General features: G+C 36.2%; 1 protein-coding gene across 2 annotated transcripts in view; it reads right to left on the reverse strand.

Moving 5' to 3' along the window:
- Window positions 1–15,591, reverse strand: part of PPP3CC (protein phosphatase 3 catalytic subunit gamma) — a 116,619-nt gene that overhangs the window by 28,423 nt on the left and 72,605 nt on the right. For both annotated transcript variants that reach the window (XM_036748938.1, XM_036748939.1), the window contains exons 4-6: window positions 14,879–14,990; window positions 5,837–5,982; window positions 3,384–3,523 (exon numbers count right to left, since the gene is read on the reverse strand). In XM_036748938.1, the coding sequence (XP_036604833.1) occupies window positions 3,384–3,523; window positions 5,837–5,982; window positions 14,879–14,990 (398 nt within the window). The remainder of the gene's footprint in view (window positions 1–3,383; window positions 3,524–5,836; window positions 5,983–14,878; window positions 14,991–15,591) is intronic.

Below are 15,591 nucleotides of genomic sequence, written 5' to 3' on the forward strand. Positions count from 1 at the left end.
ATGAACCAGAAATTTGTAGTCAGTCAATAAGCCTAATATGTGCTAGGCACCTTACTCAGTGCTGGGGATACAAATAAAGGGAAAAAACAAACAAACAAAAAACTATACCTCCAAACAGTCCCCACTCTCTAAAAGCTCATGGTCTATTGGTGGAGAGAGCAGGCAAACAAGATACATAAAGGGTAAACTGGAGATAATCAATAGAGGAAAGGCACTAGGGGGGATTCAGAAAGATCTTGCAGAAGATGGGATTTTAGTTGGGACTTGAAGAAAGTCAGGGAAGTAAGGAAACAGAGATAAGAGGGAGAGAATGTCATGCATGGGGGAGAGCCAGAAAAAAATGCCTGGAGTTGAAAGCAGTGTCTTGTGGAAGGAACAGTCAGTGGAGACTGTATTCATTTCATTATCAGTATTTTGCTTCTATTTATTGATGCTGTGTCTTGTTAAACATAATTTCGTTGAAAGCAGAGATTATTTCATATTTTCTTCTCTATCTCTGTTGTTTAAAACAATGCCTGTTAGATCACAGGCACTAATGTCTGTTAACTGCTTGTTTAGTCTTCTCCCAGCAATTAGCATTTGTGAAAAGGCTCCCTCCATACGGATATGGGTTGAAGTTCTTCCTTACCTCCTAGGTCCAACTCAGGTGTCACCCAGAGACAAATCAATTAGGCTACTTGGGGACACATGATGTGAGACAATTCTTAATATGACTTTTTTAAATGTACAAACATCTGATCCCAGAAGACTACTCACCAATGTGTGTGTATATGTATACATATATATGTATATAATGATAAATTAATTTTCCAAACCCCTAGAGGGTATGGTTTTCTTTTTATTTTAATAATCAAGTTCTTTAAATTTATTTTTAGTTTTCAACAGTCAACAAATTTTCTCCCCATCTCTACCCTCCTCCCCACCCCAAGGTGGCACGTATTCTGATTGCCCCTTTCCCCAGTATGTCCTCTTTTCTATCACCGGCCCCCCTCTACCCCTGTCCCCTTTCTCCTTACTTTCTTGTAGGGCAAGATAGATTTCTATACCCCACTGCCTGCATATCTTATTTCCCAGTTGCATATAAAAACAATTTTTTTAACACTTGTTTTGAGAACTTTGAGTTCCAAATTCTCTCCCTTCTTCCCTCCCCACCTACCCTCCTTGAGAAGGCAAGAAATTCAATATAGGTTATACATGTATTGTTATGTAAAACACTTCCATAATAGTCATGTTGTGAAAGACAACTGTATTTCCCTCCATCCTATCCTGTCCCTCTTTATTCAATTTTCTCCTTTGACCCTGTCCCTTTTCAAAAGTGTTTGCTTTTGACTACCTCCTCCCCAAATCTGCCCTCCCTTCTATCATCCCCGCCTCTTATTGCCTTCCCCCCTACTTTCCTGTAGGGTAAGATACCTAATTGAGTGTGTATATTATTCCCTCCTTAAGCCAAATATGATGAGAGCAAGATTCACTCATTCCCTTTCACCTACCCCCTCTTCCTTTCCATTACAACAGCTTTTTCTTGCCACTTTTATGTGAGATAATTTATCCCATTCTATCTCTCCCTTTCTCCTTTTCCCAATATATTCCTCCCTCACCTCTTAATTTTATTTTTTAGATATCATCCTTCCATATTCAACTCATCCTGAGCCCTCTGTCTATATATATATATACACATATATACATATATATAATATATATATAGAATATATATACATATACATACATACATACATATATATATAGGTATATTCCCTTCAACTACCCTAATACTGAGAAAGGTCCCATGAATTACAAATATCATCTTTCCATGTAGGAATGTAAACAACACAGTTCAACTTTAGTAAGTCCCTTATGATTTTAGAGGTATGGTTTTCAAGCCTTGCTTAGGGCACACAAATACCTTAAACCTGACTTTCATGCCACTTTTCTCCTTTTTTTTCACACACCCCTCCTCCACGAGAAATGATTTTTCTCTCTCTTATCCTAAATTATGCCTAATTTGACCTTTCCTCTGCACTCAGATGATTCTGCCTTACAGTTATTTATGTTTTCTCCTCTACTAGATTGTAAACACTTTAAGGGCAGAGACTATGTCATTTAATTTTTCTATTTCCAATGTTTATATATAGTAGGCATGATGGATTTGGACTTATTCAAGACCAATACACCACAGATAGCACAATGCTGAATAGGAGCATATCAACAGATAAATACTTAAACCGAATAACAAGTCTTCATATTTATTTAGCACCCTAAAGTTTATAGATCATTTTTCTCACAATAACCTTGTGAAGTTTACTTCCTTTCTGTTAAAAGAGTAAAGATCAAAGGACTAAAAAAAATAAAAGAACCACTTAAAAACCATGTGGCAAGTACCAGCATTAGAACAACATGGCCTTTAAAGCTGCGTACTCTAAGAACAAACACAAAAATCTGATATGATCCTAATGAAGGGCAATAACTTTAAAATGGGCATCTTCAGGTGTCAAATTCTTCTAGGAGAAATAGTTGGGGCTTGAGAAGCAGAGTAGAAATACAATCAATCTGAGGTTACTTGGGGTCTAAGTATTTAATGGGTAAATTTTTTTATTTATCTTCATGTTGCTCAGCCTCTGGGCAATGTTAGCATTTTTACTAGATAAGAGCATGGGGTGGAGAAAGAAAGTGGAGATCATCCAAAGAAAATGGAAATCATTTCATTTTGTCACTTATAAATGGACAGTAAAAAAAAAATTGTTGGGAGAATAATGTTCAAAGTGTTGCTTAACATTAAGCTTCTGGTTTATCCACACATTTTAATCAATGTTTCATTCTGGCCCAATTATATAAAGATTAAAGAATACGGATTAGGATGTGCATTACTGAGTTGAATATAATTCTAGGCTATTTTTTGTTTTTTAAATTTCATGCTACCCTTTCCACTATTTTTTCCAAGACAACAATAGCAAACTATGATTAAACCACAGATTTAGTAAAAACCACCAATAATAATAACGCCAGAAGTTCTGGGTCTAATAAACATCTAACTAACCCCCCATACCTTTATCTATAGTACCAGAAAATGATTATAGATTTGGATTGTCATGAGAAACTAAAGGATCCTCAATTAGATTCAACCTACCATACTTAGAGAAGAAGTTGAAACAAGAGTTACCTGGACAATGCTCAGTTAACCAGAAAACTACATTAGAAGAGTTTAGAAAAAAGGAAAAAGAGAAGCTGACTTACAGTTAAGTTGACAACTTAAACTCTAAATAACATAGCATATTAAACAGGAAAATGAGTCTATTTTACTGGACTTAATTTACTTTTTACAAAATCTGAATACAAAAATCATTCTAGTTTACCAACTCTACTTTGTAACTTTAAAAAATGTTTACCTGTAAAAGAAGGAGCACCCTCGGACAGTGTTGTGGCTAAAGTGCTCCATGGTCTTCTCACTGCCATACTCCTCCAAGGGATCAGACCAAAGCAGGTCACACATTGGTCCAAAAGCTGGAGGCTCCCTAAACCTGTCTAACTAGAAAGCACATAAAAGGCAAAGAAAACCATGAAAACAAAATAATTTTTGGTATTTTGTAGGTCGAGCAATTACTCTATCTCTCCTTATTTAGAAAAGTAAACAGCAACTTCCAACAAGGTTCACATGTAAAAGGAGCACAAAAAACGAAAGCTGGCTCCATTTTCTTATTAAAGATGATGAAACTGCTATTTTGTAGGGGTACATAATAGTGCACACCTATTATCTTTCATGGTTATTCCCTCCTGATCTTTCTTTTTATTGCATCTGATAAATGCTGGGTGCATGGAGTTTTCTCTTTACTCAGATGAGATGAGATATTTTAATACAAGTTGCGGCAACTTTTTTTTGGTGACTGCTGTTTTAGTTCTAATCTCACCACCGTATAGGTGAGAAAACTGCAGCATAAGAGGTCTTATGTTAATTCCCTCTAACATCCCAATCCCTTCCTTTTCATGCGGCCCTGAGCACTATAGGGGCTCATTAGTAAATCAGTCAATAAATGTTTAAGCCCCTACTATGTGCTAAGCACTGTGCTAAGTGATGGGGATACAAAGAAAGGCAAAAGCCAGTTCCTGCCCTAAAGGGCTCACATTCTAATGTGGGAGACAACATACAAACAACTATGTACAAACAAACTATATTATCAGATAAGATGGAAATAATCAATGGAAGAAAGGCCCTAGAATTAAGGGGGATGGGAAAAACTTTCTGTGGGAGGTGAGATTTTAGCTAGGACTCAAAGAAAGCCAGGGAAGCTACAAGGAGGAAATGAAGGAGAGAATTCCTGGCCCAAGCACTGCCAATAAAAATACAGAGTCTGGAGATGGAGTGTTTTTTGAGAGAAAGGAGGCCAAAGAGATGGAATCAGAGAATATATGGGGGGAAGAGTACAAGGTATAAAAAGACTGGAAAGACGGAAGTGTGACACAGGTTATGAAGGGCTTTCAATACTAAGCAGAGGATTTTATATTTGATAGGGAGCCACTAAGTTTGTTGAACTGGTAACAAAGTTAGACTTGTGCTTTAAAAAAACCACTTTGGCAAGTGAATGGAGGATGGACTGGTGTAAGAAGGGAGGGAGAAGCAGGGAGAGTAACCAGCAGACAATTGCAATAGTCCTGGCATGAGGTGATGAGGGCCTTCACTAGGGTGGAGGCAGTGTCGGAGAAGAGGAGGTATGTTACAAAATATGTTAAAAAGGTAAAACTGATAGGCCTTAGCACAGAGTGGATATGGGAATAGGTGGGTAAGAGGCCGAGTAAAGGATGATACCTAGGTTTTGAGCCTGTGTGACAGGGAGGATGGGGAGTATTAGGGAAATTAGGAAAACAGGAGAGCTTGGAGGAAAGATAATGAGTTCAGTTTTGGACAGGCTGAGTTTAAGATGTCTATTGGACATCTAGATCAAGATGTCTAGTGGAGAACTCCTATTAGAGGAGATCAACAGAAAAGTCAATGGAAGAAGCCAATAGAGGAGGTCAACAGAGAAGTTAAGGCTGGATAAATAGATTTGAGAATCACCAGAATGGAAAATGATAATTAAATCCATAATTAGATCACCAAGAAAAATAGCACAGAGGAAGAAGAGAAGAAAGACTAAGGCAAAATTCTATGGGATACCCAAGACTACACTAGATGAAGATACAGCAAAGAAGATTAAGGAGTAGTCAGATAGATAGGAGGGAAAACAAGAGAGAGCAGTGTCACAAAAATTGAGAGAGAAGAGAGTATTAAGGACACTAGCCACTTGTCACCCAACTATCACTTGTGGCTCCAAGCATGTGCAGTGGCCACACCCTGGTAAAACCATTTTAGCAGACAGGCTAAACTAGGCTGAAGGTAACCAACCAATGGCCTCAAACCCATTGGTGAGTTAGAGGGATGTCTACTGCACATATGTGAAGACTTCCCCAGCAGAATAGACAGATGAGAACAATTTGTTCCAACAGCCATGGAGGAATCCTACAGCTTCTTAGACCCATAGGTGAAAGATGGGTAGCAGCTGCACACCAAAGGTGGAAAGCAGCCCTGAAAAAGGGCTTGGCAGCCCTCATACCACAGGTACTAGTCTTCCCTGAACATCCTGTATCCTGGGGTATCCACAGCATAAATGACATAATAACAACGGTAAAACAGTAGCAACATAAAGACAATAATCTTACTTATATTAATATGCTGATCTATAATGTTTTCAGTGTCTGATACTCTCAGTATGGATACTCCCTCCTTCAGCACAAATTGAAATGACAGCCACCCATCCATGATTTAATAGATAAGACTAGTAGATAATATAGAAGAATCACTACTTACTCTCCTAATGTCATCAAGAGAACTGATTTCTGGAGACAGTCCTCCATGCACACACAGAAACTGCTGGTTTAAGAGAGCAGCCAGAGGAAGACAATCAAATGTGTCCATGCAGGCATCATATATCTGCTCTGAATATTTGATTCGACCTGATGGAAAAGGAATACAGCGTTAGAAGAAAAGGGAAAGAGAAAAGAGTAGAAAAGTTTACCATACTAAACAGGCTAATCAGAAGTATGTAAAACAGTTTCAAACCTGCTTGTTTTAGGTTCATTAAAAGAAAATATGCCAGGACTTTGGCAAAGTTGTGTGAATAGACAAACTAGAATTAGAACCAAAAGAAGACAAAAGATTAATATTCTTGATTAATCCAGTATTATTAAAAACAAAAACAACAAAAAACCCAACCCCACTCTAGTCATGGTCTGAGGATAGATTTTTGCTGAAAGTCATCTGACACTTTCTTAAAAGGATAAAGCTTAATTCAGTTTCCTCAGGAAGGCTTTGAAAATAGTCTCAAAACAGGCTTGATCAGAATGGCCAACAAAATGATATCCAGCAACTCTCGTTTTCTGTTTTTTTTTTTTTTTTTTAAAGTTCATTTATTTATTTATTTTTGGCTACATTTTAAGTTCTGAACCGTCCCCCTCCCTCTATTAGGGTATACCTGCACTAGAGAAGGCCACCATCTGACACAGATATGCATATGTGTGTGTGTGTGTGTGTGTAAAACTATACTATGCATACTCCAATTAATCAGTTTTTCCTCTGGAGATGGATAGTGTCTTTCTTCATAGGTCTTTTGTAATTGATTTGAGTATTTATAATACTTAGAGTAACAGTCATTCACAGTTATTCTCTGAACAATATTGCTGTTATTGTATGTAATGTTCTCTTGGTTCTGCTCATTTCACTCTTTATTGTTTCATGCAAATCTTTCCATGTTTTCCTAACTGAATTTGCTCATCATTTCTTATAGTACAGTAGTATTCCATCACAGTCATATACCACACCTTGTTTTGCCATTCCCCAATTAAAGGGCATCCCTTTAATTTTTAGTTCTTTGCCTCCACAAAGAGAGACGCTATAAATATCTTAAAACATATAGGTTCTTTTCCTTTCTGATCACCTTGGGAAACCTAATTGTGGTATTGCTATGTCAAATGGGATATGCAGTTTTATAACTTTTCAAGTCTAATTTCAGGTTGTTCTCCAAAATGGTTGGATCAGCTCACAGTTCCACCAATAGTGTATTATTAGTGTCTCAATTTTTCATATCCTCTCCAACATCTGTCATTTTCCCCTTCTATTATTTTAGCCAATCTGAAAGGTATGAGGTAGTTATCTCAAAGTGCTTTTAATTTGCATTTCTTAATAGTGATTGAGAATTTTTTCACATGACTATATAGTTTTGGTTTCTTCATCAAAAAACTGCCTGTTCATATCCTTTTGACCATTTATCAATTGGGGAATGACTAGTATTCTTATAAATTTGTCAAAGTTTTGAGATATGAGACTGTCTCTATATATTTTCTCCCAGTTTTGTTTTCCTTCTAATTTTGGCTACATTGGCTTTATTTGTACAAAAAATTTTAAATTTACTGTTATCAAGAATTATACATTCTACACTTCACTCTGCTTTATATGTTTTTTATTCATAAATTCTCCTATCCATAAGGTAATATATTTATGTTCTTCTAATTTACTTACGATATCTCCCTTTATATCTTTCAAGGCTATGTATCCATCTTGGCAAATAGTGTAAGATATTGGTCTCTACCCAATTTCTGCCAGATTGCTTTCCAGTTTTCTTAATAATTTTTACCAACTAATGAATTCTTATTCTCAAAGGTTAAATCTTCACATTTGTCCACACGAGGTTACTATAATCATTTACTGTGTTTTGTATATCTGCTCTGTTCCACTGATCCACCTTTCTATTTCTTAGCCAGTACCAGACAGTTTTGATAATTATAGCCTTATAATACAGTTTAAGATCTGGTACTGCTAAACTTCCTCCCTTTATATATATATATATTTTTCATTAAATCCTTTGATAATCTCGACCTTTTGTTCTTCCAAATGAATTTTGTTAATATTTTTTTCTAGCTATTTCAACAGAATAATTTTTTGGAAATCTAATTGGAATGGCATTGACCAAGTAGATTAGGTAGAATTGTCATTTTAATTATATTGGCTCAGCCCACTTATGAACAATTAATATCCTCCAATTATTTAAATCTAACTTCATTTGTACAAAAAATGTTTTATAATTATGTTCATGTAATTACTGGGTTTGTCTTGGTAGGTATACTCCCAGGTATTTTACGCTGACTATGGCTATTTTAAATGGGGTATCTCTTAGTATTCCTTCCTGCAGGGTTTTGTTGGTGATATATAAAAATGCTGATGTTTTATATGGGTTTATTTTATATATTGCTACTTCATTAAAATTATTGTTTCAACTAACATTTTAGTCAAATCTCTAGGATTTTCCAAGCATACCATCATATTGCCTGCAAAAAGAGATAGTTTTATTATCTTATTGCCCATTCTGATTCCTTCAATTTCTTTTTCTTCTCTTATTGCTATTGCTAGTGTTTCTAATACAATACTGAATAAAGCTGGTTATAATGGACATCCCTGTTTCACTCCTGATCTCAGTGGGAAGGCTTCTAGCTTATCCCCTCTAAAGATAATGCTTGCTGATGTTTTAGGTAGATGCTTCTTATCACTTCAAGGAAAAATCCATTTATAACTATGCGTTCAAGTTTTTTAATAGGAATGAGTGTTGCATTTTGTCAAAACCTTTTTCTGCATCATTGATATAATCGATTATATTAATAGTTTTCCTTATGTTAAACCATCCCTGCACTCCTGGTATAAATCTTACTTGGTCACAATGTATAATCTTTGTGATATATTGTTGTACTCTCCTAGCTAGTATTTTATTCAAATTTTTTTTTTTTGAGGAGGGAAGGCAGGGAAATTGGGGTTAAGTTACTTGCCCAAGGTCACACAGCTAGTAAGTGTGTCAAGTGCCTGAAACTGGATTTGAACTCAGGTCCTCCTGACTCCAGGGCTGGTGCTCTACTCACTGCACCACCTAGCTGCCCCTAGTACTTTATTTAGGATTTTTGCCTCGATACTCATGTGAAATTGTTCTATAATTTTTCTTTCTTTCTTTTGCTCTTCCTGATTTAGGTATCAGCACCATATTTGTTTCATAAAAGGAGTTTGATAGGACTCCTTCTTTGCCTATTATTCCAAATAATTTTTTAATATTGGAACTAGCTGATCTTTAAGTTTGGTAGAATTCAATTATAAATCTGTCTGGTCCTTACATGTTTTTTTAAGGAAGCTCATTTATGGCCTGTTTAATTTCTTTTTTAAAATAGATTTATTTAGATATTTTATTTCCTTGTCTGTTAATCTAACAGTTCCATACTTTGTAAGTATTCCTGCATTTCACTTATTGTTCAATTTATTAGCATATAAGTGGGCAAAATAGCTCCTAATAATTGCTTTGATTTCACCTTTATGGGTGGCATTGTAATGAGTAATGTAAATTTGAAGATTTTCCCATCCATTAATACAGGAAGCCTAAGTCACGTGTGGTGGGAGAAGCTTGCTGAATGAGTGGAATAGGAAAGGGTGCAGCAAGAAGGAAGTCAGTCAAAGCAGTTAGAGCTCAGGGAGAGAGAGAGTGGAGGTAAGTTAGCTGTGATGTGAGTGTTTTTTGGTGGGAAAGCCCTAACAGAGGGAGGCTCGGGAATGGCAGTGCCCCCTGCACTGATAATGTATATTAACTTCTTTGCTGCTGTGATGGATTGGGCTTTCTGGTGTCTGAATAAATGTTTTGCTTCTGCCTTCTATACGGAGAGTCTGTTATATTTCGCAATTCAGAATCGGCAAACTCATAACAATAGCATCCACTGTGAATACTGCCTTGGCAATACCGGTATATTCACCCCTTTCATTTTTGTAGTAGTAATTTGATTTTTTTCTCTCTTTTTTAATCATATTAACCAATGGTTTATCTATTTTATTGCGGCTTTTTTTTTATAAAACCAACTTCTAGTTTTATTAATTCAGTAGTTTTCTTATATCCAATTTTATTAATCTCAATTTTAATCTTCAGAATTTCCAATTTGGTGTTTAATTGGGTATTTTTAATTTGTTCTTTTTCTAGTTTTTTTTAACTGCACAACCAATTCATGGGTCTGCTCTTTATTTTATTAATGTAAGCATTCAGAAATATAAATTTTCTTTGGATTACTCCTTTTGCTGCTTCCCTTACTCATTATTATAATTCTCTTTAATAAAATTATTGTTTCTATGACTTGTTCTTTAACTCACTCATTCTTTAAGATTAGGTTATTTAGTCTTCAATTAATTTTTAATCTGTTTTCATGGTCTCTTCTCAAATATATTTTAATTGCATTATGAGCAGAAAAGGATGCATTTAATATTTCTGCTTTTCTGCATTTAACTATAAAGTTTTTATGCTCTAATATATGGTCAATTTTTGTAAAGATACCATGTACCACTGAGAATAAGGTCTATTCCATTCTATTCCCATTCAATTTTTTCCAGGTATGTATCATATCTAGCTTATCTAAGATTCTATTGAACTCCTTGACTTCTTTCTTATTTTTTGGTTAGATTTATCTAGTTCTGAGAGAAGAAGGTTGAAGTTCCCCACTATTATAGCTTTGCTATCTATTTCCCCTTGTAATTCATTTACCTTTTCCTTTAAAAATCTGGATGCTACAGCATTTGGTGCATATAGGTACACTATTGGTATTATTTCATTATCTACAGTACCTTTTATCATAATGTAGTTTCCTTATCTCTTTTAATTAAATCTATTTTAGCTTTAATTTTGTCTGAGATCTGGATTGTTACCCCTACCTTTTTTTAAAAAATCAGCTGAAGCATAATAAATTTTACTCCAGGCTTTTATTTTTACTCTATGTGTATCTCTCACTTTTAAATGTGTTTCTTGTAAACAACATAGTCAGAGTCTGGCTTGTAACCCATTCTTTTACCCATTTCCATTTTATGGCCAAGTTCATCCCATTTACATTCAAAGTTATTAATACTAGCAGCTTATTTCCCTCTACTCTATTTTTCATTGTTTATCCTTCTCTCCCTCTCTTTTTACCTTTTCCCTCTTCTTCAGCAATGTTGTCACCTCAAATGCTCTTAGCTCTTACTCTTTACAGTACTTCCTGTGGCTGCAAGCTTCAGCTCACCCCTTTGTCCTGGAACCAAAACTGGGACTCTGCTCTCTTGTGAGTGATTATAGCCAGCAGAGCTCTACTCCTCTTCGACCACACTCACCAAGGTGTGTTCACTCCTTGCTGCCCACAGCCACAGCCTGGGACCGCATCTGGTCAGTGTACCTGGAACCTATGTCCAGCACCAGCAGAAGACCCTGCAATATTCCCCTGATCAGCTGTCTGACCTCTACACTGTCCATGGGACATAAGTTCCTGAAGTTCCTGCTGCCAACACAGCTGCCCCCAGGGCTAGTTGTTTGTTGATATGTTGGCATCTGCCCCCAGTATATGCACTTCAATCAGGCCACACCACCATCTTTTGGTCAGCTTTTTCCTAATGTCCTCCCAAGCTGTCTTACTGGACAACTGCTTTACCCCAACTTCTAACTATTTCTGGCTCTCTAAAGTCCCTCTGAGGCACTATTTTAAATTATTTGTGAGGGAATTTGGGAGAACCATGTAATTTCCTGCCTTATTCGACCATCATCCCAGAATCCTCTCCAGCAACTCACATTTTCAATCCCAAAGCTGTGATATTCTTGAAGAACATTAGGGATAGGGACCAGACACCAAAGAAAAAAGTTACTATCTTGTCCAAATTATCACTTTTTCCAATTCATTCTAATAACAATGTTGGTTTTGTTAGCAAAATCCAGAAATTGGCTTTCTCTTATCTATTAAGTTGTTGTTTACCTGCATATCCAAAAAATGATCAAATTTAGAAATAAAGAACTAGTTTGCATGAGCTGTTCTAAATTCTAAGATCTTTGATTTTCATATATGATAAGATATCACTGTAAAAGCACTAGGTTTTCAATTACATAACGGCAAACAAAATACTTTTAGTCTGAGAAGACTGAGTAAGCAAAGTGAAATTTTACTTTCTGTTTCTCTCTAAAACAAAGCTAAAAACTCAAATTTGGTGTTTGAAAAGACACAGGGTGGGAATTGTTTTTAACTAATAAAAGTCACTGAAATGTCAAGATTCTCCCTAGTTTATACGCTTTAATGGGGGAATAAAGTCAATTATTTTCTTCAAACTGTAAAAAGATACAGCTGCACAATCTGGAACTAAATATCACTTGGCAGTAATTACAGGGTGCTGATTCTAAAATTCAGGGTGGCCCTTTAAGAGAGATCAGCCTGTCAGTGAAAAACAGCTTTGCAGAACAGCATATAGATATTCCTTATGGAGAAATAAAGCAAAAACAAATTTTTTTAAAACCATATTATTGCACTGAGGTGAATTTTTTTTTCACAGTTCAGACTCAATGCTGTACAAGAACTAAAGGAAAACAACAGACATTTAAAAAAGGAAGCAAACTGGCGTGGAATTTTCTCCTAAAATCATTTTGCTTTGTACAAACTACTTATCATTATGGCGAAATCATGTAAAAACCACATAAGACTTCTGAGAAGGAAAAGTCCACACAGAAGACACTTAACACGTCTCTCTATACCAGAGGTGGGGAATCTGCAGGCTCAAGGCCACATGTGACTCTCTGGGTCTTCAAGCGCAGTTCTCTGACTGAATCCAAACTTCATAGAACAAATGGATTTTTGGCCCTCTAAAGTCACTTTGAGGTGCTTATCTACATTATAAATATTATATCCTTCTGATTTAATTAGCTCAATTTTTTTTTGATCTTGAAAAAATGCCACATCTTTATTTTTGCCAATAAAATCTTGGTTAAAAAGTTCTTAAGTAATCATCTTTACTACCTGACCAAATTGAAAACTACCCAAATGGATTTGTTCTGCGAAGTCTGGATTCAGTCAAAGGGCCGCACAGGCAGCCCCGAGGCTGCAGGTTCCTGATCTCTGCTCTATATCTTCCCCACATCTTCTCCCAGAAGGTTTATTTTAATGGTCAGCGAAAACTTAGTAATAAGAGGGAGAACTGAGATAAATTTTTGCTGAAAATAGCAAAATGCACTCTAATTCTAATCAATACACCTAGCTCCTTCACTATTAACCTACAGCCTAATAATCCTCAAAACCAGAAATTAAGTACTAGCAACTATATACTGAATGTTTCAAACTAAGTAGATTGTTCAAGATGATTGTTAAATTTGATCTTATCATTTTAAGAAAAAGTTTACCATCTTATACCAGCAAACAGGGAGACTTCCTGACATTTTTTCAGGTCCATCTTCACTTCCTCCCATGGCTCAAGGTAAACTGAATGACACCACCATCAGCACCAACAAAAAGAGGTGAAGGTAGGGGCAACTACTGCTGTAATGATTTTAAGTAGACGTCATCAAGACTAAATAAGAGGATCATATTTTCCAAACTGATTATCAAATTAGCCCAGAGTGATTCAGCCAACCCCTCTCTCCCATCATACGATTTCTCTGAATGGAAAAAAATGGAATACAATGAAAAATTATATAAAATTACTGTATACAAAATATGGTAGAACTTTTTCCCCCTACAGGCAAATAATTACAAAATGTCGTCTCATAGCAAGTTAAATGGAACCCAGGGAAATGGGGGTGTTGAGTATGGCAAACAGACATCAGCCATTTTCTCAGTCATTTAAAATCTAACCAGATGGAACACTCTCCCTTGTCTTCTTTTACCTCATAACACTCCTCCCTGTAAGACTTCACTCTGCTCACGGAGTAGCCCTCATGAAGCTACGAAGTTTGAAAACTCCACTATTTCTATGGGCTCTATCCATTCACACCTCCTAACATTTTCTTCCTCTGCTCTGTTATATAAGCTTCACAGATCCATGTCTACTGCCAGCAGTTGCTTTACAGTCATCTACTTACAAGTGGAAAATGTCATCAGAACCACAAGATAAGAATGCCAACTCTTTAGCAAGGGGGAGTTGACAGGGGTAAAAGAGAAGGGGGTGGGGAGTATAGACAGATTTTGTAATGAAATGCTCATCTTCAAGGAAGATAGACCCAGGGATGCAGGCAATCCCTCAGAGGCTGCAAGTGGACTGGCTTACCTTGCAACACTAGCAATGGGGCAATGGGGCACTGGTTCCTCTAGCACATGTGTGGGCCTATGAGGATGTCAGTGAAACTGCTGCTATTAGGGAGACCACCCAGGCTTAAGCAATCTATGGTATTAAGAGCAAAATTACAGGCTACACTAGTGCTTCATAATGAATGTGATGGAAAGCAAACTTGAAATCCTGGGTCTGAGTCTTGGTTCCAGCAGCAACAGGATTGATATGCGACTATAGGCAAGTTTCTTAACCTCTCTGGGATTAATTTTCCTTATGTGCAAATAGGAGTAGGAATGTTTTCATTTTCTACCTCACAAAGCAGTTGCAAAGGAAATGGCTTTGTAAATCTTAAAGTGCAACAGAAAGTTAATTATATAAACTATATTATATTGAAGAGGGAAAAAACTGAGCCCTATGTTCAGAGTAATATGACTTTTTTTTGGACAGTGCTTTGATCATGTTTCAGTCTTCTTTCAAGCAAGGAATAAAAAAAAGTTAACTAATCCCAGTATGTGAATATAGTTTTGAAAGTTCCTTAGATAATTTTTCCTTTAAGGGAATAGGGCAAATCTAAGGTATCACAATCAGAGGTAAAGATAATGTAAGAAAACCTTTTGAGATACTGCATTCATGGCCTGTTTGCTACTTTCTCATATTTTAACCTTAAATTAAAAACACACACACATTCCCTATAAACCAATAACATTACAATCATTTTATTCTTATATATATTTTTAATTTTGGGCCCAACCATTTACAAAGGTTTTTCTAAAGAGAACAAATTATACTTACATTCCTGTCTGAAGGTGAAGTACTCTGTGAGATGCCTGCATTCATGGTTGCCTCGAAGCAGAAATAATGTTCTGGGATGATGAATCTTTAAACTCCATAAGTACAGCACACACTATGAGATAAATTCAAGGACAGAATGACATTCAATAAATTATTTATAAGGGAGAAAAGTCCATAGGATATATTAGAAACACTGGAAATTAAAGATATCTATAGGGAAATTAAAGACACCTATAGGCATATGGAAAAAATGCTCTAAATCACTACTGATTAGAGAAATGCAAATCAAAACAACTCTTAAGGGGCAGCTAGGTGGCGACACATGTACTAGCTGTGTGACCTTGGGCAAGTCACTTAACCTCAACTGCCCTGCCAAAACAACAACAACAACAACAAAAACAACTCTTAGGTACCACATCTCTCCTGTCAGATTGGCTAAAATGACAAAACAGGAAAATGAAAAATGCTGGAGAGGATGTGGGAAAATTGGAACACTGTTACATTGTTGGTGGAGTTGTGAACTGATCCAGCCATTCTGGAGAGCAATTTGGAACTACGCCCAAAGGGCTATAAAAATGTTTATACCCTTTGACCCAGCAATACCACTCTAGGGCTGTACCCCAGAGAGATCACACAAGTGGCAAAAGGACCCGTATATACAAAAATATTTATAGTGGAATTGGAAATAAAGGGGATGCACATCAATTGGGGAA

This window comes from Trichosurus vulpecula, chromosome 3 (assembly GCF_011100635.1).
Source record: "Trichosurus vulpecula isolate mTriVul1 chromosome 3, mTriVul1.pri, whole genome shotgun sequence".
Taxonomy (NCBI): Eukaryota; Metazoa; Chordata; class Mammalia; order Diprotodontia; family Phalangeridae; genus Trichosurus; species Trichosurus vulpecula.